Below are 22,975 nucleotides of genomic sequence, written 5' to 3' on the forward strand. Positions count from 1 at the left end.
CTAATGGTATTCCTATTATGCTTATTAAATGGTACCTGTTATTCTATTACTACGCATTATTCATTCTGGGTATTATTATCGAGGTGGGTATTTCGGGTTGTAGTATCTTATTGAGCTCGTTGCTCATTGGCATTCTTGTTGCCCTAGCATTTCATGCCAGGTACTGAAGAAACCGAAGGGAACACCGCGGTGCTGGAAGGCAACATTTAGCCCTAATTAGCTTGAAGCATGCCAAAGTTTCATGAACCATTTTTCTGAGTTTTCTAATTTTTCTCTAGTTTTTTTATTTTATTTGTGTACTAAGATGAAGTTTTAAGTTCGACTGGAGTTGTAATTTAAGAACTTTTAGTTTTGGTGTTGTTAATTAATTTATGATGGTAAATTTGGAGGCAACATTGATGAGAATTCTTAATTACGAAAATTAATTTTAAGTTTTAAACCTTATTATGATGTCTTCAAATTTTGGGGCGTCACAACAATACACAACCCCCTGGAGGTTATTGTGATTGAGTCAGACACTGAAGAGGAGTCTATAAAAGGCAATACCGAGGAGAGCACTGGAGATGTGGGAGCCATGTTTGAGGGTTGGGATGTGCGAAATGGGTTGCAGATTGGTTCTTTTGTATATGTTAGAATTTATCCCCTAGGAGGTTGTGCTTGGAAAGCTGAGAGTTGGGTGGGTACCTATATCGGACCTGTCCAATTCTAAGACAAGAGACTCCCTGGTTATATCAACTAGGCCCCTTCCCGGATGGTTTCACCGATAGGGTGGACGACCCTTTTGATATTTGGAGCCTTCAGTATATCATGTTCGACCCAAGCAGAATTATGAGGAAAGATGGATCAGTGAACTTCAGGGACTGGAGGACCTATCGGAAGAAGCCGGTGCAGCTGCTAGGGCATCATATGTGCGAAACTGCTATCTTCATGAGGGTGCTGTGGCGATTCATGGGGCTTTTCTAAGCCACATGGGAGCCAAAAGCCCTTGTGAGGAGAGACTTTCCTTGGCTATTTTAAGGGGTCTTAAGGGAATTATAAACTAGGCTAACCGATTGTTTTATATGCTCACATGTAAAATTGCCTAGTTTAGAATTATGAGTGCAGGAGTTAACTCGGATTGTAGGGGCTATCTTTTGCCCGTAGTATGTTATTTAACTTTTTCCTTTGTTTTATTTATATTTTGCTAATTGTAGCTTATCTAATCTAATTAATGAATTTTTTTTTTAACTATCCTTGCACATAAATATAATAATAATAATAATAATGATAATAAATAAATGAACAAATCACGAATTACTAAAAAAAAAAAAAAAATCCCATCATGCAGAATGGCTGGACGAACAAGAAATAATAACAATGGTAATGGTGATGGAGTGTCTGATGGTGATGTCGCTCGAATTATACGCGCGATTGCTGATAGGGTAGGCAATATACCACATCGAAACCAAGATCAAAACAAATCAGAATTGATAGCAAAATTTGAAAAGCTACATCTCCACAAATTCCTTGGTGGATCAAACCCTCCATGAAGCTGAAGCTTGGTTAAGACAAATTAAGAAGTTGCTAGATACTTCCGACATCCGAAATGAACAAGATAGAGTGACCATGGCGGCATTTCAAATGGAAGGGGAAGCAGATCATTGGCGGGAAATGATCAAAAGTACTCGACAAGTAGAGGCATTAACTTGGAGACGATTCGAAGACCTATTCATGGAAAAATATTTTCCTAACTCGCTAAGACAAGAAATGATTCAAGAGTTCCTCCAACTGAAACAAGAAAAAATGTCAGTCGCTCAAAATGCGAACCGTTTAAAGCTCTTTCACCGTACGCTTCAGCCATAGTAGCAAATGAAGAGGGTAAGGTTAGGCGATTTGAATGGAGTTTGGACACAGACATTAGAGGAAGATTGATCGCAGTGCAACTCTCCACCTATGCTCAAATAGTGGATCGAGCTTTAATTGTGGAACGAGAGTTAGCGGATTCCGAACGCATTCGAAATCAGCGATCAAGGAACAACAACCAATCACGCGGAGAAGGCCCAGTCCACAGCACCAGAAACCATCCTGCGCCAGCACCTTATGCCGGAGGGTTAACAAAAACAGAATCGAAGAAACCAGCAAGGAGAAAACTTTGTAAATGAGTGGAAAGGAAAGTGTTTCAGATGTGATTAGCAAGGGCATCGTCGAAGTGAGTGTCCTCAGGGTGGGGAGTATTGTACGGATCATCGAGGGGCACAACAATACAACAAATGCCAGCCAGGGTAAGATTTTAAGCCTACTCAAAATACTCAGACCAACAAGGGGCAGCCACAAGCCTCTAGGAATGCAGGCCGACCAAGAACACAACCACAAGGAGCTGGAAATGGAAAGAAACCAGGAGGGACTAATCAACAGGCAGTAGGAAGAATGTATTCTCTCTAAGGAGAAGAGGATGTTGGTAACCCATCAGTAATTCAAGGTATGTTAATCCTTATGAATTCTTAGGTTAAAGTATTGTTCGATTCGTTAGCTTCGCATTCTTTTATATCTACTGCATGTGTGTCAAGTTTGGGTTTAGAGCCAGAGACGCTAGAGATAGCTATGAGTGTCGCTTCACCCTTAGGGGGTCAAACCCGAGTAAATCTAGTATGTAAGTCTTGTGAACTAGAAATCTCTGGTTCATATTTGATATGTGATCTAAGAATTATGGATATGTTTGATTTTGACGTCATCCTAGGAATGGATTGGTTGTCAGTTCATCGAGCCATTATTGATTATTACCGTGAGGCAGTGACTGCATCCTCCCTTAATGGCACGAAGGTTCAATTTAAAGGAGATAGACAAGATTCTCTAACTCCAACATGTTGCAAGTTGCAGTGGCATGATCAACTAACTGGATGGTTGGCAAGTTTAATTTTGGAAGACGAAAATCGAAAGGATCCAGGATTACCCTATGTGGTGTGCGAGTACGCTAACGTTTTCCGTGATGAATTACCGGGATTACCCCCAAAACGAGATGTAGATTTGATGATTTAGCTTCAACCTAGGACTTCACCGATTTCAATAGCACCACATCGTATGGCGCCAGCTGAACTTCGAGAATTGAAGGAGCAGTTGCAAGAACTGTTGAATAAAAAGTTCATCAGACCAAGTACGTCTCCTTGGGGAGCGCCAGTATTATTCGCGAAGAAGAAGGATGGAACCTTAAGATTGTGCATCAATTATTGACAACTAAATCGAGTCACCATTAAAAATCGATATCCCTTACCCAGAATTGATGACTTGTTCGATCAATTAAGAGGTTCAAAATGTTTTTTCAAAATTGACCTTAGGTCGGGATATCACCAACTTCGTGTCAGATGAGAAGATATACCCAAAACTGCGTTTCGAACCCGTTATGGCCACTATGAATTTGTGGTAATGCCATATGGTTTGACAAATGCACCTGGGGTATTCATGAGTTTAATGAACAAAATTTTTACACCTTATTTGAACCAATTTGTGGTAGTATTCATTGATGATATTTTGATATACTCACGATCGGAGGAAGACCACGAGCAACATCTGAGAACCGTTTTGCAAATTCTAAGAGAGAACCAATTATATGCTAAAGCTAGCAAATGTGAATTTTGGTTGAAGGAAGTAAAATTCTTAGGTCATGTTGTGTCTGAATCAGGAATATTAGTGGATCCTGCTAAAGTAGAAGCAGTAATGAGGTGGAAACAACCTAAGAATACATTTGAGATTCGTAGTTTCTTGGGATTAGCAGGTTATTATAGGAGATTCATTCAAGATTTCTCCAAATTAGCCAAGTCGATGACACGCCTAACGCAAAAAGGAGTAAAGTTTGAATAGAACGAAGCGTGTGAGCAGTCATTTCAAGAACTCAAGAAAAGACTGACAAGCGCTTCTATATTGATCATACCCGAACGTGATGTTGGGTACACTGTTTATTGTGATGCCTCTAAAGAAGGGTTAGGTAGTGTGTTAATGCAAAACGGGGAGGTAGTAGCTTACAGATCAAGACAATTAAAGAATTATGAGAAAAATTATCCTACTCACAATCTGGAGTTGGCGGCTGTGGTCTACGCACTTAAGACTTGGCGACATTACCTTTATGGCGAAAAATTTGAGATATTTACCGATCACAAAATCTTGAAGTACTTGTTCACACAAAGAGATTTGAACATGAGGTAGAGATGCTGGATGGAGTACCTTGAAGATTACCAATTCACCTTGTCTTATCATCCCGGGAAGGCTAATGTTGTAGCAGATGCACTAAGCCGAAAGACAAGAGAGATTGTAGCCAACATATCAATTAAAGAATGGGAAATGGTAAGCACCGTGAATGGGTTGAAGTTATAACCAGAGACTCAGAATGGGAAGGGTAGGTTGTTTACAATAGTTACAACACCCCAAGTTCTTACCAAAGTGTTGGAAGCTCAAAGATTTGATCAGGAGACCGACTTCATCAAGGCCCGATTAGTGTCCGGGGAATCTTCACCGGATTGGATGCTCCATCAAGATGGTAGTTTAAGGTATTTAGGTAGAATTTTTGTGCCAAACATCGAACAATTAAGAGAGGAAGTACTTAAAGAATTTCACTATTCCGTTTTTGCGGTTCATCCGAGAGGAAACAAGATGTACCAGGATCTTAAGCGACAATATTAGTGGAGTGGAATGAAAAAGGACGTTGCTCAATTCGTATCTAAGTGCTTGACGTGTCAGCAATTGAAGGTAGAACATCAAAGGCCGACAGGGAAACTCCAACCTTTACTAATACCTAAGTGGAAATGCAAACACATAACAATGGATTTTGTAACGGGATTACCCCGGTCGCCGCAAGGCCATGATGCCATTTGGGTGGTGGTTGATCGGTTAACTAAGACGGCACATTTCCTACCAATAGGACCAACAGGCACACTCGAATCTTTAAGTCGATTATTTATTCGAGAAATCATTAGATTGCACGGAGTACCAGTCTCAATAGTGTCAGATTGTGATTCTCGTTTTACGTCACAATTCTGGCAAAGTCTGCAGAAAGCCTTGGGTACAGAGTTGTGTTTTAGTACAGCTTTTCACCCTCAAACTGACGGTCAATCAGAAAGAACAATTCAGACTTTAGAAGACATGCTTCGAGCTTATGTGATGGTCTTTAAAGGTAGTTAGAAGAAACACTTACCACTAGTCGAATTCTCTTAAAATAACAGTTTTCAAGCAAGTATTAGTATGGTACCGTATGAAGCTTTGTACGGACAGCCTTGCCGGTCACCAATATGTAGGACAGAAGCCGGAGTAGCACCTCTTTTAGGGCCAGAGTTAGTTCAAGAAACTACCGAGAAGGTGAAACTAATTAGGCAAAGGCTTGAGACCGCTCAGAGTAGGCAGAAAAGCTATGCAAATCAAAGGAGAAGACCTTTAGCATTTAAAGTTGGAGATCATGTGTTTCTGAAAATACAGCCTCGCCGAGGAGTTGTTCGTTTCGAAAAGAATGGAAAGTTGTCACCTCGTTTCATTGGGCCATTCGAAATCTTGGACAAAATAGGAGAAGTGGCATACCGTTTGACTCTACCACCTCAACTGGCTGGAGTACATAATATTTTCCACGTCTCTATACTACGAAAATATGAGCCACACTCTTCTCACATCATCAATTGAGAAGAAATTAATCTTGATGAAGACGTGACATTTGAAGAAAAGCCTGTCAAAATTTTAGATCGTCGCGAGAAGAAATTACGAGGTAAAACTATACCGTTGGTTCGAGTTCTCTGGAGACATCGTGGGACAGAAGAGTCAACGTGAGAGCGAGAAGATATGATACGTGCCAATTACCCTCAACTTTTCTAGTCTAAAGGTACGAATTAATTTCGAAGACGAAATTTTTTTTAGGAGGGTAGATTGTGAAAATCCATATTTAAATTATTCTCAAAAGAAAATAAATAAATTTATTAATTAATTAATGTTATTCAGAATCTACATAAAATATATAATAGTGTAAAAAAATTAGTTTTAAATTAACCCAATTCTATCACTAACAAAGACCTTATTAAGAATAATAATTTATTGATGTTTAATATTTACTGTTAAAAGAGAGAGAGAGAGAGAGAGAGAGAGAGAGAGAGAGAATTAGATTCTCGGTGGCAGGATGTTCCACCTGCTAACTTGCATGTAAGCTTGGAAAATTTCATCACATCATGATTCTTGGGTTAGAGAGAATTGTAGTGGAGAGCATAATGAGAAAGAGAAAAAGAGAGAGGGAGTGAGAGGGGAAAGGCTTAATAGGATTTATATATATACACATGAAGGCTGAAAGAAGACATAAGTATACACATGCGTGCCTTTGGACGGGTGAGGAGAGACTAAGAAAAAAATTCAGTAGAAGGAAAAGAAGAGAGGAATGTTAAGGAAGCAAAATTTTTTTACCATTTCATCACCCATTTGAATCCTACTATTAAGTAAGAAAACTCTCTCAACCCTCTCATTTCTTTTTATTGGTGAAGTTTTCAGATTATGTTCTTGTGATTAAAATGACTACTCATAAATAGAAATTTTATATATATGTGTAGGAATTTTGTGATGTGTATATCAAGTGTTTGAAGATGTTGATAGTCTTAAAATCATCTTATTATTGTAAAGAATAAGCTTGCATGTGTAGTTTATACATTTAAAGAGAAGGTTGAAAATAATCTGTCTGTTTTGAATCTGCCAGAATGTTTGTCCGAATTTTTAAACAATTTTATACTCAAAATTTCGAGATGATTTCTTCTAAAAAGTTATTGATAATGATGTCTAGTTCATCCAAGAATTTTGGTAATAATTTTTGAGCTTTCTACAAATTTATACAAAATTTTAACTAAATTTGAAACTGTGTTGAAAATAATCTGTTTTGAATCAGCCAGAATGTTTGTCCGAATTTTTAGACAATTTTATACTCAAAATTTCAAGATAATTTCTTCTACAAAGTTGTTGATAATGATGTCTAGTTCATCTAGGAATTTTGGAAACAATTTTTTAGCTTACTACGAATTTATAAAAAAATTTAACTAAATCTAAAACTGTGAGACAGATTTTACTATGTATTTGAAAATTTATTTAAAATTTTATACTAAGCCAAATCTGGTAATTTCTAACTAAAAGATGAAATTTGAGAAGTCTAGTTTCATGATAGATTTTTAGATTATGGATTTGATCTATAAATTTAAGCATGGTATTAATGTAAGGAAATGTGACAAATCTGTGTCATAAAAAATTGCTGGAAATTTTACAGGATTATTTACATTTTCTTTTTCTGAAATTCTTTCTGAAAAGTGACCTAAACATCCCTATTGAGTATTCTGTTCAATTGCTTGAATTTTAGGATTGTGTAAATAATTTATTTATAATTTTTAATACCTAAGTTACAATCTGAAATTTTCTGGACAGGATAAAATCATCACTTCAATATTGTGTTGGTCTAATCCATCAACTATTATAAATTAGTAATCCATGTATGGGTGTGTTGTGATTTATTTAATATTGTGCTAGTTTAATTTTGTAAATCAAAAATTTGTGCATGTGTGTAATTATGGTTTATTTCTTGTATCTAAGTTATTATGTTCATACCATGGTTTAAATTAATTGTCTATTAAATTTTGTACATTGAATTATTTTGTGTGACATGTATAATGTTAGGAGTTTTTTTTTTTTTAGTTGGTATATCATTATTGGTGATTGAGATTTGAATAATTTGTGTTTAATAAATAAATTAACCGAAATGATTAATGGTATATATATAAAGTTACTGATAAAAGGTTAATACCGGGTATTTAGGGTGAGCCCCGGTTTTTAATAATTTTTAAGTAAATTGTGTCACGAAACCCTAAGATGGCACGGGGATTATTTGAACCCTTATCGGTATTTGGTTTTGGAATTAGGGTGGATGTGCGGGTGGCACGCAGGAAAGTTACGTACTCCTGACAGACCGTTCCCTTGGGGCAGACCACGGATGTCACGGCTTGGGTATATAACTCCGGGCATGGGCATCTTTGGTAGTTCTTGAATATTTGACCAAGGGGGGGTTTCCAAATTAACCGTGGCCATAATTTAGTGGTTGGTTAGTTAAACCTCTTTGGTGAGATTTCAAGGGTCACCTAAGTTATTAAAATTATTTGAATTATTTTAATAGTTGTAATTTATGTTTACAATTATATTATTATCTCGTGTTTATAATCTCATTATTTTTTGTCAAAAAGAATGGTAGGTTGGTTATGTTTTCTTATTGTGTTACAAAACTCATGACATATATTTTATTGCCCTGGCGTTTCATGCCAGATTATATCGAAGAAGGGACTGAGGCTGAAATTGGAGCAGCTACTAATATCGAACCTTGGCTAACTTAGAGTCAAGATTTTATCAAAATAAAATCATGTTATCTTTTGTAATAGTATTTAACAATGTTGTGACGTTGTGTGTGAACTTGTAGTTTTATTTTGTTGTTGAACTTTGACTATGTAAAAATTTAAAACTTCCTAATTAGTAGTAAAATTTTTATCTAGCAAGTTATTGTTATTTAAATCTTATGATGCTTCAAAAAAAAAAAATTTTTTTGGGGGCGTCACACCACCGTTCCCATCCCTATCTCCTCCTCCTAACAAGGATCGGGTTTCCCCGACCCTGAAAATTCCCCGCGTCCCCAAATCTATTTCCACACCACCATCAACAACAACAACATCATTATCATCATCAACATCATCAACAAAATCATCAACATCATCAACAAAATCATCAACAGATTATAAACCAAAAAAAAAATTTAAAAAAATGAGCAGATACACACAGATATACATGATACACAAACAGATTTGAGATCTGTGTCACAGAGAGAGAGAGAGAAAGTGAACGATCGGCATCATCAACAGATCCACTAGCAAAAACAAAAATGGACAGATACACACACATACAGATCTGTGTATCTGTGTCACAGAGAGGGAGAGAGAGAGTAGACCATCGACGACAATGGTTGACGGAGGAGATCGGAGGAGGTGATGGTGGACGAAGGAGGACGATCGGCGTCGCAGACAGTGGCGATGGACGACGGAGGAGGACGATCGGAGATTTGGAGGCGATGGGTGGCTGTGACTGTGACGACGGAGGCGATGGACGACGGAGAAAGCTGATCGACATCGCAGACAGTGACGATTGGTGTCACGGACAGTGTGTGTGTGAGAGAGAGAGAGAGAGAGAGAGAGACACACACACACACACACACACACACGCACACACACACACACAGAAGACAGAACTGAGAGGATGAGGGTTTGGTTACTATATGTATATATAAATAAATATATATATATAAACTAGTAATTTCACTTCGAGGACAAACGGAGACCGGGATAGGCTGGGTACGGGGCTGAGACACTTATCCTCGTCCTCGGCCCAAATCTAATCGAGGATTGATTTTTAAACACCATCCCCGTCCCGTTGGGGATATTTTTTGGAGAAAAACTACTTAAATTAGGGTTAGGAAGTCGGGTCCCATCGGGCTGGGTTCAAATTGTCATTCCTAGGTGTATTGGGGGTGGAATGAAAACTATGAAGTGAGGTGAATCCAACAACACAAAAATGAGGCGAAACGAAATTACAACGAGGGAGATACAAATGCTTGGACATGTGGGTTTGAATATGAAATTTTGCCGAGATTTCCGTTAGTTTAATATGACAGAGATAGACAGAGGAGACAAATTATAATACGGATGGAAGAATGAGATTTAATTTGTCAAAATTGAAAACCTAGGGTTTAAAATGAAAAAGGCGTGAAACCCTGGAGTTTTTTTGTGTAATTAACCCAAAACTTAATTATCTGTCTATTTGTTCAAATATCGTTTATTTGTACATGTGTCACCTATCTGTCTAACTACCTATTCAAATTAGAACACGTGTCACCTATTTGTGTAATTATTTGTTCAAATGTCCGACTATCTACTCAAATATTTCACTATCTGTATACATGTCATCTATCTATTTACTTGTATGTTCAATATCACTTCTCTATTCAACTTAATGCCATTAGTCATTGCTCGCTGATTGCTAAGATCCTTCATATGACTTTTCCAGCACTAAAGACTTTTCAACATGTGTGGACCTAATGTCTATTGCATCCTTCAACTTGGATTAAGGTTATATTTAGCATGAGTTTTTTTTTTTTTTTGGTTATATTAGTTATAAAAAAATAAAATAAGTTAAAAAATTAATAAGTAAAATGTCACATCTAAATGATAATTAATTTATTTTTTTTCTTATAAAAATTAAAAAATCAAAAAAATTCCTCTTAAATAAGATATTTTAACCCTCTAAAAATTAAAAAATTAACTTACATCTCAAACGAAAGTAATTGACAAATTTTCTTGGTCGAAAAGGATAAGGATGAGCTGGAAATTTTATTCATAGCTGAATACCGATTGAAAGTGAAATTCCAACGCCTTGGTGTTCACGATAACGCGATTTCAAAACTTCGTTTTCCACTGCCCTTCTTCCCCATTGCGATCAATTTTCTCACCAGCCAAACATCAACAATGGCGTCAATCTACAGTTGCACGGGCTGCGGATCCAACCTCAACCTTCACACCATCCACCTCTTCCCTCCAGACTTCTACTTCGAGGCCGGCAACAAAGGCACTCTCTCTTTCTCTCTCATCGACACCACCAAATTCACCTTCCTCACAGAGGACAAGCTCAAACCCTTCTTCGAGACCCTCAATTACTGGGGAATTCAGCGCAAGAGGACCAAGATCAACTGCAATTGCTGTGGCTCTCTCCTCGGTCACGTCTACGATGATGGTCCTCCTCTCACCAACAGCTCAGGCCAGTTTCACCTTGGCCCTAGTCAAGCCATCCCTAGGGCTCCCAGGTATCGATTCAAGACTAAAGCTCTTCGGATTTCTTCTGAGACTTGATCAAATTGTAATGGGTTTTTCGATTGGGAGGGAAGAGTTAAGAATAATCCTAAGCATCATGAAAAAAAAATACCATGAAATACTTCAAGAAGATTTTTTATCCTTTGATTAGTGTATGTGGTGTTTTTCTTGTATATATAATCTAATTATTGAAAAATCTTTCATGAAAATATCTAGCATTACTGGGTTTTTGATTTTGTGGGGTTTCTTTTCATCTGTTGTGCTTCATATGTTGTTGTGATAGATACGAATTTTCGATGTACTTTTAAATAAAATTTATGTGGTTGAATTGAATTCAATGGTGCTTTTGTTTTGTCCCCTGGTTGTGCTCGATGTTATGATTGCTTCCTTTTCCTGCAAAACTTGCAATTTTAATGAGGATTTATTTTGGTATTTTATGCAAATTGATATGCTTCATAGTGTTTTAATGACAGATTATCATTGGTGAATGAGCCTTTGTTTGATATGTAAACATAAATTTCAGAACATAAAACTTCATGTTTCGGATCATCTACCATGTATATCATCAAGAAATCAAGACAAAATGAAATACCTGAATCCATCGATGAACGGTTAAACGGAAGCGTCTGATTGTCAATAAAACCTTAATATTGACTATGTTATTGCCTTCTAATCCTTTCCCCTTTGGTGCCTTATGTTTCTCCTTGAGAGGATTTAGAAAAACAAAACAGTGTTCTTATCTTTTCACCTTAGGAATGAATAGGGACCATAACCTTTTAAAGGTTGTAATTGGTTTTTCATAACTGAAAGGTAATGAAAACCAATAAATTAACCATTATTGGTTTAAAACTGAAAGGCAATGAAAACTAATAAATTAACCATTATTGGTTTTAAACTGAAAGGTAATGAAAACCAATAAATTAACCATTATTGATTTTAAAACTGAAAGGTAATGAAAACCAACTTTAACCAATATGTTTTAATTTCTATTTCTGCCCCTCATAGAAATAGAAATTATACAACTAGTATCTACATATTAGGTCCATAACACATATACCCTTAAGCCTATTAACTAAATTGAATCACTTAAATTGTAGGCTTCTTATAAATGATAACACCACATTTAATTATGTGGTCCCATTGAGACATTATCTAACAATCTCCCACTGGACCACATATGTATCTTGAAAAATGTGCTTAACTTTAGTGAGCTCAGAAATTTGTTATCATAACTTGAGGGTATCCAAACAATCTTGTCCATTAACTATATTAATATAGGATCAAAGCGGTTTTCGTTACATCAATCGTAACTCGACCCACCAATGGTCACGTATACAAATATAGCTAAATGACATAGATCAATCATGGATGCGTAGCATGGAAATTACATGTGATGTGATCCATATATGCCTATGTCCAACTGGTCCTACTTAACTTTATTGAGATCAATACTTCACAATATGTAACAGAGCGTAATAAACTAAATACTTCATTTCTGCAGAAATTAATCTAATTACATAGATAAAACTCAAGGCTGACATAAAGCAGTAATATAAATACAAACTCCCACTAAACCAGAATGTTCTCAAATAGAACAACACCCATATGAGCAGTGTGCCCATGAAAGACCTTAGGTGGTAGTTTCTTCGTAAGTGGATCCGCTATCATGGAGTTTGTCCCAATGTGCTCTATGGAAATCTGTCCACTCTGCACTCTTTCTTTTACAACTAGGAACTTGATATCAATATGCTTTGATTTTGTCGAGCTCCTGTTGTTATTGGAATATAAAACTGCAGACTTATTGTCACAATATATCTTAAGTGGTCTTTCAGTGCCTTCCAAAATACGCAACCCAGTGACAAAATTCCGCAGCCATATCCCTTGGTTTGATGCCTCATAATATGCTACAAACTCTGCAGCCATGGTGGATGAAGCTATGAGCGTCTGCTTTTGCAGACCTCCAAGAAATTGCTCCGCCAGCTAACAGATAAATATAGCCTGATGTGGATTTCCTACTGTCTTGGCATCCAGCAAAATCGGAGTCGGAATATTCAATGACCTCTAACTTATCCGATCTCCTATATGTGAGCATATATTCCTTTGTTCTCTGTAAATATCGCATAACACGCTTGACTGCTTTCCAATGATCCATGCCAGGATTACTTAAATATCTGCCTAACATGCCAACTATAAACGCAATATCCGGACGCGTACATACTTGAGCATACATTAGACTCCCTACAGCTGAGGCATAAGGAATCTTCTGCATTTCTTGAATTTCAAGACTGTTCTTCGGGCATTGGCTGAGACTAAACTTGTCTCCCTTAGCAACCGGGGTTTCACCTGATTTACAATTTTGCATGCCAAATCTAATGAGTATTTTTTTCGATATAGCTCCTTTGTGATAATCCCAGAATACCCCGAGAACGATCTCGGAGTATTTCGATTCCTAATACAAAGGAAGCATCACCAAGATCTTTCATTTCAAAATTATTAGATAGAAATCTCTTGGTGTCATGCAATAAGTTTATATCGTTTGTGGCAAGCAATATGTCGTCAACATATAAAACCAAAAATATGTGTTTACTCCCATTGAACTTGTGATACACACATTCATCAACAACGTTAGTTTCAAAACCATACGAAGTGAGAACTTGATGAAATTTGAAGTACCACTGACGAGAAGCTTGTTTGAGTCCATAGATGGATTTAGTCAATTTGCAAACCATATTCTTTGGGTCTCCTGACACAAAGTTTTCTGGCTGCACCATATAAATTGTTTCTTTAATGTCACCATTAAGAAAAGCTGTTTTGACATCCATCTGATGCAACTCAAGATCAAAATATGCAACAAGCGCCATAATTGTCCTAAAAGAATCTTTCGAAGAAACTGGAGAGAAAGTTTCTTTAAAGTCAATTCCTTCTTTTTGAGTAAAGCCTTTGGCTACAAGACGTGACTTATACCTCTCCACATTACCATTTGAATCCCTTTTGGTTTTAAATATCCATTTACAACCTACGGGCTTCGCACCAACTGGTAATGAGACAAGTTCCCAAACTTTATTGTCTTGCATAGACTTATATTCTTCATTCATGGCTTCTATCCACTTATGAGAGTTGGAACTTTCCATGGCTTGACGAAAGTTGATTGGATCATCTTTCGACATTCCATTTTCTACCTCATGTTCCTGGAGATATACAATATAATCATCTGGAAATGCAAATCTTCTTTCTCTGGTGGATCGCCTTAATGGCACAGATTCTTGAGGTTGAGGTTGTAGAGTTTGTTCCTCAAGAACAATTACCTCATCTTGAATGGGGGTTTGAACTATATTATCTTGAACAACATTGTCTGGTTGAGGATTCGAAATTACTTATTGAGCAATGACAGGTATAGGAACCTGTGATTGGTCAAAAGTAGTAGTAGGAAGTGGGATTACTCCTGCTTCCTCCTCAAAGACAATGTCTCTAACTGGATTTCTCCCCCCAAACTCAACATCCTCAAAAAATGTTGCAATTCCCGTCTCAAATATTAACCTATTTGTGGGATCATAAAACTTGTAACCCCGTGATCGTTCGGCATAGCCAATAAAGTAGCTGCTAATGGTTTTAGAGTCCAATTTTCGTTCATGAGGTTTATAAGGCCTTGCCTCAGCAGGACACCCCCACACATGCAAATGTTTCAGACTAGGCTTTCGCCCAACCCAAAGCTCATAAGGTGTTTTTGCAGCTGTTTTAGTTGGCACCCGATTTAAGATATAAGTTGCTATCTTTAGAGCCTCACCCCAGAGGGACTCTGGTAAAGTAGAATGACTGATCATACTTCTTACCATATCCTTTAGAGTCCGGTTTCGTCTCTCAGATACACCATTCATGCTAGGTGATCCTAGCATGGTGTATTGTGGGACGATTCCACATTCCTCCAGGTATTTTGCAAACGGTCCTGGACGTTGTTCACCTGATCCATCATATCTGCCATAGTATTCACCACCACGGTCAGACCTGACACTTTTAATCCGTTTGTTGAGTTGTAACTCAACTTTGGCCTTAAATCTTTTGAATACGTCCAAAGACTGTGATTTCTCATGGATAAGAAATAGATACCCATATCTGGAATAATCGTCTATGAATGTGATAAAATATTGTTGACCATTCCAAGACGCCATAGGGAATGGGCCACAAATGTCCGTATGAATTAGTTCTAAGACATCTGTAGTCCTATGGGCACCATATTTCTTTATTTTGGTCTGTTTTCCCTTGATACACTCAACGCAGATATCAAAATCTGAAAAATCAAGAGAGTCCAAAATTCCATCAGACACAAGGCGCTCAACTCTAGATTTAGAGATGTGACCTAGACGTTTGTGCCATAATGAGGCTGAATTTTCCTTAGTTAATTTACGCTTTGTACCTCGTGATTCCACGTGCAAGGTTGCATTATAAGATGCAATAGTTTCGAGCAAATATAGATTATCAAACACATTAAGTAAACCAGTACCAATAACATTGGAATTAATAGACATACTAAACTTCATATTTCCAAAAGAACAATAATATCCCAATTTGTCCAATACAGAAACAGAAATTAAATTCTGTCTAAAGGACGGTACAACAAAAGTGTCTAATAAATCCAAATAATAACCAGTTTTCAGTAATAATCTAAAGTGCGCTATTGCCTGCACTTCTATTGACTTGCCATCACCCACAAAGATGTATCTTTCAGCATCAGTTGGCTTTCGGTAGTTCAGGCAACCCTGCATAGAAACATATATGTGAGTAGTAGCACCAGAATCTACCCACCAAGTGTTTCTTGGTACTGAAGCTAAATTTATTTCAGAACAGACCAAAACATGAAATGGACCTTTCTTTATACGCCAGGCGACGTATTTGGCACAATCCTTCTTTCTGTGTCCGGGCTTGCCACAAAAGAAACAACCATCCTGCGTTTTCTGTTTCTTTGGTTCCGGACCCTGAGGAATAGCAACTTCCTTTCCCTTATGCGTTCTTTTGCCCGTATGCTTGGAGGTGCTTACTAGATGAGCACTTTCAGTCCTTTCTTGCTTCAATCTCTCTTCCTCTTGCACCCAAAATGAAATGAGCTCATTGAGAGTCAATTTCTCCTTCTGGCAGTTATAACTGACCTTAAATTGGTTACATTGTGCAGGAAGAGAGATGAGAACTAAATGCACGAGCAAATCATCAGATAGGTCAAGCTTTAGTGCCTTAAGTTTTGAAGCAAGATGAGACATTTCCATGATGTACTCGCGAACATTACCCTTGCCTTTATACTTTATTGAAATCAAGCTTGCTAAAAGCGTGCTTGTTTCAACCTTATCATTTTTAGCAAAACGCTTTTGAATTTCTAAAAGAAATTCACCGGCAACGGTAACATCCTCTGTTATTGCACCCCGAAAAACTTCTGGAATCCCACGCTTCATGATCATAAGACTTAGCCTGTTAGAACGATCCCACTTTTCAAAGTACACAGTTTCCTCAGGAGTACTTTGTGTAGTGAGAGCATTCGGTTTTAGCATCCTTAATGCCAAGTCTATGTCTATGCAGCCGAGAACAATCAATATGTTCTCTTTCCAGTCCTTAAAGTTTGTTCCATTTAACATTGGAACATTGTTCATGTTGGCAGAGATTGAAGTAGTCGACATTAAAGCTGAATCGAAAAGAAAATAAAAGGAATAAACAATTATACTCACATTAAGTTACCAAACAGATAATCTCTAAATAAATTAATTTAATGACAACATCTCAAGATACCTAGCACAACATTAATACCAAGCCTTTGGGTAGTGATATTAACTGTAAGTGGTATTCTTGTTGTAATGATCAAACATTGACAATAAGTTATGTCAAATAACAAATCTATCTTTTGATGGATTTATTATTCACATTAGGTTTCCTTGACAATTGGCACATGTTTATCACCACAAAATGTGTGTGTAATTCTGCCAAGTCTTAATCATGTCTTTGGACCGATAAATACCCGCATGAGATACACAGACATGAATTTCAAAACATTCCATATAAAACAATCTAGACAAGAGAGATCACTTTTGTGACATCTTGTTTGAATTGACTTATATTTAGAACATTAGAAAATTAAATTTCCGTAGACGTTGTATGAAATTACATTAAATTTAAAGATTTCTAAATTTGTTACCCCGTATATGTTATATAATCTGCAGCAATCCCAATTATATACATATATATATATAAATACATGATGTTCACCATTTGATAAATGAATCGCCCATCCGAATTATGTTCCATTTCCAGAAAACAAAACAGAATTTGCAGCAGAGGGAAAAACAGAAATACAAAAAACAGAATCTGATTCCAAGAAACTAAATAGGATAAATAAAAGCATATCTATTCTGATAATACACATGATATAACCGCTCTGATACCACTTGTAAACATAAATTTCAGAACATAAAACTTCATGTTTCGTATCATCTACCATGTATATCATCAAGAAATCAAGACAAAATGACATACCCGAATCCATCGATGAACGGTTAAACGGAAGCGTCTGATTGTCAATAAAACCTTAATATTGACTATGTTATTGCCTTCTAATCCTTTCCCCTTTGGTGCCTTATGTTTCTCCTTGAGAGGATTTAGAAAAACAAAACAGTGTTCTTATCTTTCCACCTTAGGAAGGAATAGGGACCATAACCTTTTAAAGGTTGTAATTGGTTTTTCATAACTGAAAGGTAATGAAAACCAATAAATTAACCAATATGTTTTAATTTCTATTTCTGCCCCTCATAGAAATAGAAATTATACAACTAGTATCTACATATTAGGTCCATAACACATATACCCTTAAGCCTATTAACTAAATTGAATCACTTAAATTGTAGGCTTCTTATAAATGATAACACCACATTTAATTATGTGGTCCCATTGAGACATTATCTAACATGATATGGCAATCATCATCACAAATCTGTTTAAAAAAAATAAAAAAAAAATCATCTCAAATGTTGCAAGTAGTTTTATTTTTTTCAATTTTTTTTCGTTTATATGGGTTGGAGAGTTCTAGAGAGAAGAGAAAGCTGTAAAAACCGCTCTGATTTGGTCACCGAGCAACCACTCTTCAGTACTCACTTCATAAAAGGATATTTAAGCTGCTGGATTAGTAATCGTTGAAATGCCAAACTTGACCAAGAAACTGGATAGGTATGTCTGGTACCAAATTGGATTAGGGTTGCAAATGAATTGAGTCGAGCTGAGCTTGGCTCATTTACTCGATAAGAAATTGAGCTCGAGTTTGGCTCAACTCGTTAATATTAATGAAACTCGAACTTGGCTCAACTCGTTAATATTAATGAAACTCGAACTTGGCTCAATTCGATTCGATAATTTTTTTTTAATATTATTTATATTATTTAAATAGAAATATTTAAATAAAAAATATTATTTATATTATTTAATATATAAATTACTATTTATTATATAATTTAAATAAAGATAAACGAGCCGAGAATGGCGAGCCGAGTTTATGCGAATTCGAACTCGAACTTGAACTCGACTTGTTTACTAAACGAGCTTAATATTAGAGCTTGAGCTTAGCTCGTTTATTAAACAAACCGAGCCGAGCGGAGCCGAGCTTGTTCATGAACAGCTCACTTCATTTACAGCCCTATGCTTAAAAAAAAATAGGTTTATTGTTTTCCTAGGGACATTATACCACACCATCGCTGTCTCTATCAATGCCACCACCTAATATTAACATATCTGTTCCATTGTTGCCCTTGTTGCTGCTGCAGCCGGCCCGCCATTACCATCTGTCTTGCCCCATTATCAACACATGTTCACATACATGCTTATGGAAGCAAATTGAACATTTTTTTAATTAGTTTCAACTTTTAAGCAAGGATAGCAGAATGACTGTGGTGGCTAAAATCGCCTAGTTGCCATACACCATCCGGTTTCTTGGTCAAGTTCGGATACTACAATCCGCCTAATAAAATGGTGACCTATGATATGACCACCTACGTTGATAAAATGACTCCGGATAAGATTTGATTCAAAATTCCTGACATGCATGCCGTGTTCCACATTTTAATTGGTTTGAAGCCAGCTTAACATTTTTGGAATATATCAGTATTGGTTTTCATTTGATATTTTTGGAATGTTTCACTATTGGCTTTCATTGGAAGTGGTATGAAGGTTGGATGTGGGAGTGCATGAAAATAGGAACTTGAATTTTGGGAAGTTGCATTCATTTTCGTGGGGCATTTGAGTTTTGTGATTTACTATGTTGACTTGATTTGTTCCAAAGTTGCAAAATATGAATGAGTGACTTGATTTCTGAAAGAACAGTTTACTGTAAGTCTAATTTCATATTATTTTGGTTCTTATGAGGTAGCTTGCTTATATAATTAATGATATGGATGATTAAGCAGATGTATTTCTTTGCAATGCATGCAGCAGAGAGTAGTTTAAACTAGAAAGCTTGGTCAATTGTTTTGACAAGATTGTGTTGTGTGGATTATTCAATTACACCAAAATAGTCGATAACTTTGAGTATGGAATAAAAGAATCATACAAATATGTGGGGCATATTTTTTGAATGACGACACGTGGCCGAGGTGTCACCGGAGTGCCAGCCAAGGTGCCACGTGTCATGGTCATGATGCCGAGATGATCTCAGCTAAGCCGAGCTTATCTGCGAAAATGTCGGAATCCGAGATGAAACGGATAAGGGACAAGAGTCCTAGAATGGGAGAAGACTACAGTTTGGAAAAAGATGAGACTCTTAGAGAGTTTATCCTAATTCAATTGGGAGTTCAAGATTAGCAGTAATTCTAAGTCCATTAGAGCTAGGCTTCTATTGGGACTAGGATTATGTTGGCTATAAAAGAGAGCCACCCTCATGGGTCTAAGGTATGTCTTTTATGATTTTGATATTCTGTTTAGTGAGTTAAGCATTATTGATTATCTTTGAGAGATATTGAGTACTGACTTGATCGTCGGAATACCCCCGGGTGGACTAACCACCGCCGGAAACTCTTTTTTCTGTTGCAGGTCGTTTGGGCTTAACCTATTCTGCCGGTGTTCTCTAGTTGAGTACTAAGTTGGCAGTATAGTCAGAAAATCACCCACACAATTTGGCGCTGTCTGTGGGAAAGAAAGGAGAATAGATGGCCAACGACGGACAGAAAGAGAAGATTGGGAACGACACCCCTACTGAGAGTGGGAAACATATTGACCTTGAGGTCGAAGAAGACAACTGCAACGAAGAGACTCGTGATAAGAATCACGGAGAAGAGGACGTCGGCCAAGAGGGCGACGTGCCGAAGAAATCAGACCGAAGCAAGTATTATAACGAGGACGGCCTCCAGCCACCGTTCCCATCACAAGATATGCCGATTCTAGCAGCCAAGAAAGATGCCCAGGCAGGGGGGTAGAAGACAACTCCTACGACTCCTCAGCACGATAGGACCAAGGAACATTCTCACCGGCCTTCAAGGGAGGTCGGACGAGGAGAATCAAGAAGGGGAGATTCACAGAGGACATATCGCACCAAGGAAGTTGACTCCAAAGAACATCGGCATGTTCAAGGGAAGGACCTCTGTTTCGACGCGACCAATGGAGGGAGGTCCAAAAGGACTCGCAATGGCACATGAAGTAGTGCACCAAAGAGGCTGAAATCTGGAGATAGCCGAGCTCCTGGACGAACCAAGGAGGATTTAAGGGATTACCTCCAGAGAAAGCGACAAGATGTCGAGGTGACCTCTCTTGTCAAGCCGAAGACACCGTTCTCGGTAGAATTGGACAAATTTAAGGCCCCGGAAAGGTTTAGTATGCCGAGGTTCCAGATATACGACAGTAAGTCGCACCCGAACTGTCACGTCAGCTTGTACCTGAACTCGATGGCGTTGTACACCGGGAACGAGCCATTGCTTTGCAAGGTGTTCCCCTCGTCCTTCGAAGAAATTGCATCGGATTGGTTTCACAAGTTGCTGAAAGGAACTGTGAAAACCTGGGAAGGCCTAGCCAAGATGTTTGTGGCCAGGTTCGTGATAAACAAGCTACAACCATTGAGGGTGGACGTCCTAATGGCCCTGAAGATTGGCGAGGATGAAAACCTTAGGGCCTATACCAAAAGGTATTATGAGGTATTTAACCGAATACCAGGATGCAACCAAAAGGTGGCGATCGTGTCGTTTAAAAGCGGCTTGAAGGATGACTGTCTGCTTCGAAAATCACTGGCAAAAACATTGCCGAAAAGCATGGAGGAGCTGATGGCCAGGATAGAAAAGTATGCCAGAGCCGAGGAGGACACGCCGGGGACAAAGGCGTCCAAACCAGAGAAGAGAAATGGTTCGCCGTAGCGAAGCCGAGATAACACTAGATATGAGAAGACAAGAGCTCAGCCCAAGTAAGCCAATCTCGGATTCCAGATCTTGGATCCCAGATCCCAGAAGACAAGATCTCGGCCTAAGATGATTAAGTCCGAGAAGAGAAGAGCTTGCCGAGATTATGTTTAACACTTGTTGAAATTTGTGGACAATTTACAAGTTGAAGTTAAATCGAAATCATTATTTAACACTTGTTGAAATGTGTGGACAATTTACAAGTTGAAGTTAAACTGAGATCATTGTTTAACACTTGTTGAAATTTGTGGACAATTTACAAGTTGAAGTTAAACCGAAATCATTGTTTAACACTTGTTGAAATTTGTGGACAGTTTACAAGTTGAAGTTAAACCGAAATTATTGTTTAACACTTGTTGAAACTTGAGAAAAGTTTACAAGTTGAAGTTAAACCGAAATTATGTTTAACACTTGTTGAAACTTGAGAAAAGCTTACAAGCTGAAGTTAAACCGGGGTTATGATTAAAGGAAGGAATGATATAGGTTCTATCACCTCAGGATGCCGAGATAATAGAACCTAGGGGGCAGTTGTGGGGACGTATTTTTTGAATGGCGACACATGGCCGAGGTGTCACCGGAGTGCCAGTCGAGGTGCCACGTGTCATGGTCATGATGCCGAGATGATCTCGGCTGAGCCGAGCTTATCTGCGAAATTGTCGGAATTCGAGATAAAACGGATAAGGGACAAGAGTCCTAGAATGGGAGAATACTACAGTTTGGAAAAAGATGAGACTCTTAGAGAGTTTATCCTAATTCAACTGGGAGTCCAAGATTAGCAGTAATCCTAAGTCCATTAGAGCTAGGCTCCTATTGGGACTAGGATTATGTTGGCTATAAAAGAGAGGCACCCTCATGGGTCTAAGGTATGTCTTTTATGATTTTGATATTCTGTCTAGTGAGTTAAACATTATTGAATTTCTTTGAGAGATATTGAGTACTGACTTGATCGTCGGAGTACCCCCGGGTGGACGAGCCACCGCCGGAAACTCTTCTTTCTGTTGCAGGTCGTTCGAGCTTAACCTATTCTGCCGGTGTTCTCCAGTTGAGTACTAAGTTGGCAGTGTGGTTAGAAAATCACCCACACAAAATATATGCAAATTCAAGAGAGAAACAATCAAATGATACCAAAATTTATGTGGTTTGATGTTGGCTTATGTCCATGGACAATCATACAGAGAACGATTTCATTAAAGTAAATAAAATGATGCTCCAAAGAGTTACAATAATGGTGGTAAAATAAACTCTCATAAATGGCCAAGCTCAACAAACTCTCATAAGCAGTTGCAATCTAATTTTCCTAAGAAACTAACCTCTTACAATCTTTAGCCACAAAAAAAAAAAAAAAAAAAAACCCAACTTTTTGTTTTCATTTTTTACTTTAGCATAAGATTATAATTAATATGTCAGTAGTTAAATTATAACGCAGATTAATGTATCTCTATAGACTTGAACTTAAAATCTCAATCACTTCAGTAAATTAGTACCTAAGTACTCTCTCCTTGGTTATTTGGGCAGTTGCTATAAGTCAAAAAAATGAACCCAAATTGCATAGTGTAATCTTTTCAAGAGAATTAAACTCATTGGATCACGTAAAAATCTTAAGATACATAAATTGTTAGACATAATTCATTTACATTTTTTTAAAAAAAATTAAGCCAAAAAGTTAAGTTGTTAAGGGTGTGTTTGGTAACATTTACATTT

The 22,975-nt window shown here is 37.5% G+C and overlaps 2 protein-coding genes across 2 annotated transcripts; both read left to right on the forward strand.

The window, feature by feature from the left end:
* The first annotated feature begins 2,137 nt into the window (after positions 1–2,137).
* On the forward strand, positions 2,138–3,015 carry LOC145824283 (uncharacterized). Its single transcript, XM_082923910.1, has 2 exons — positions 2,138–2,188; positions 2,485–3,015. Exons 1-2 carry the CDS (start codon positions 2,138–2,140, stop codon positions 3,013–3,015), a joined length of 582 nt encoding a protein of 193 aa, XP_082780036.1.
* Positions 3,016–10,532: 7,517 nt separating this feature from the next.
* LOC114277305 (uncharacterized) lies at positions 10,533–10,913 on the forward strand. The gene has a single exon (XM_028219207.2). It carries the CDS (start codon positions 10,533–10,535, stop codon positions 10,911–10,913), a length of 381 nt encoding a protein of 126 aa, XP_028075008.1.
* Positions 10,914–22,975: the final 12,062 nt, after the last annotated feature.

This window comes from Camellia sinensis, chromosome 4 (assembly GCF_055761805.1).
Source record: "Camellia sinensis isolate YWXY chromosome 4, ASM5576180v1, whole genome shotgun sequence".
In the NCBI taxonomy this organism is placed as follows: Eukaryota; Viridiplantae; Streptophyta; class Magnoliopsida; order Ericales; family Theaceae; genus Camellia; species Camellia sinensis.

Excerpts from the sequence above, each read along its gene's own strand:
- LOC145824283 (XM_082923910.1), top strand. The coding sequence starts at position 2,138 with ATGAGTGGAAAGGAAAGTGTTTCAGATGTGATTAGCAAGGGCATCGTC. Across the intron at positions 2,189-2,484 it reads TTAGCAAGGGCATCGTCGAA|GTTAAAGTATTGTTCGATTC; the intron begins GTGAGTGTCCTC and ends ATGAATTCTTAG.
- LOC114277305 (XM_028219207.2), top strand. The coding sequence starts at position 10,533 with ATGGCGTCAATCTACAGTTGCACGGGCTGCGGATCCAACCTCAACCTT.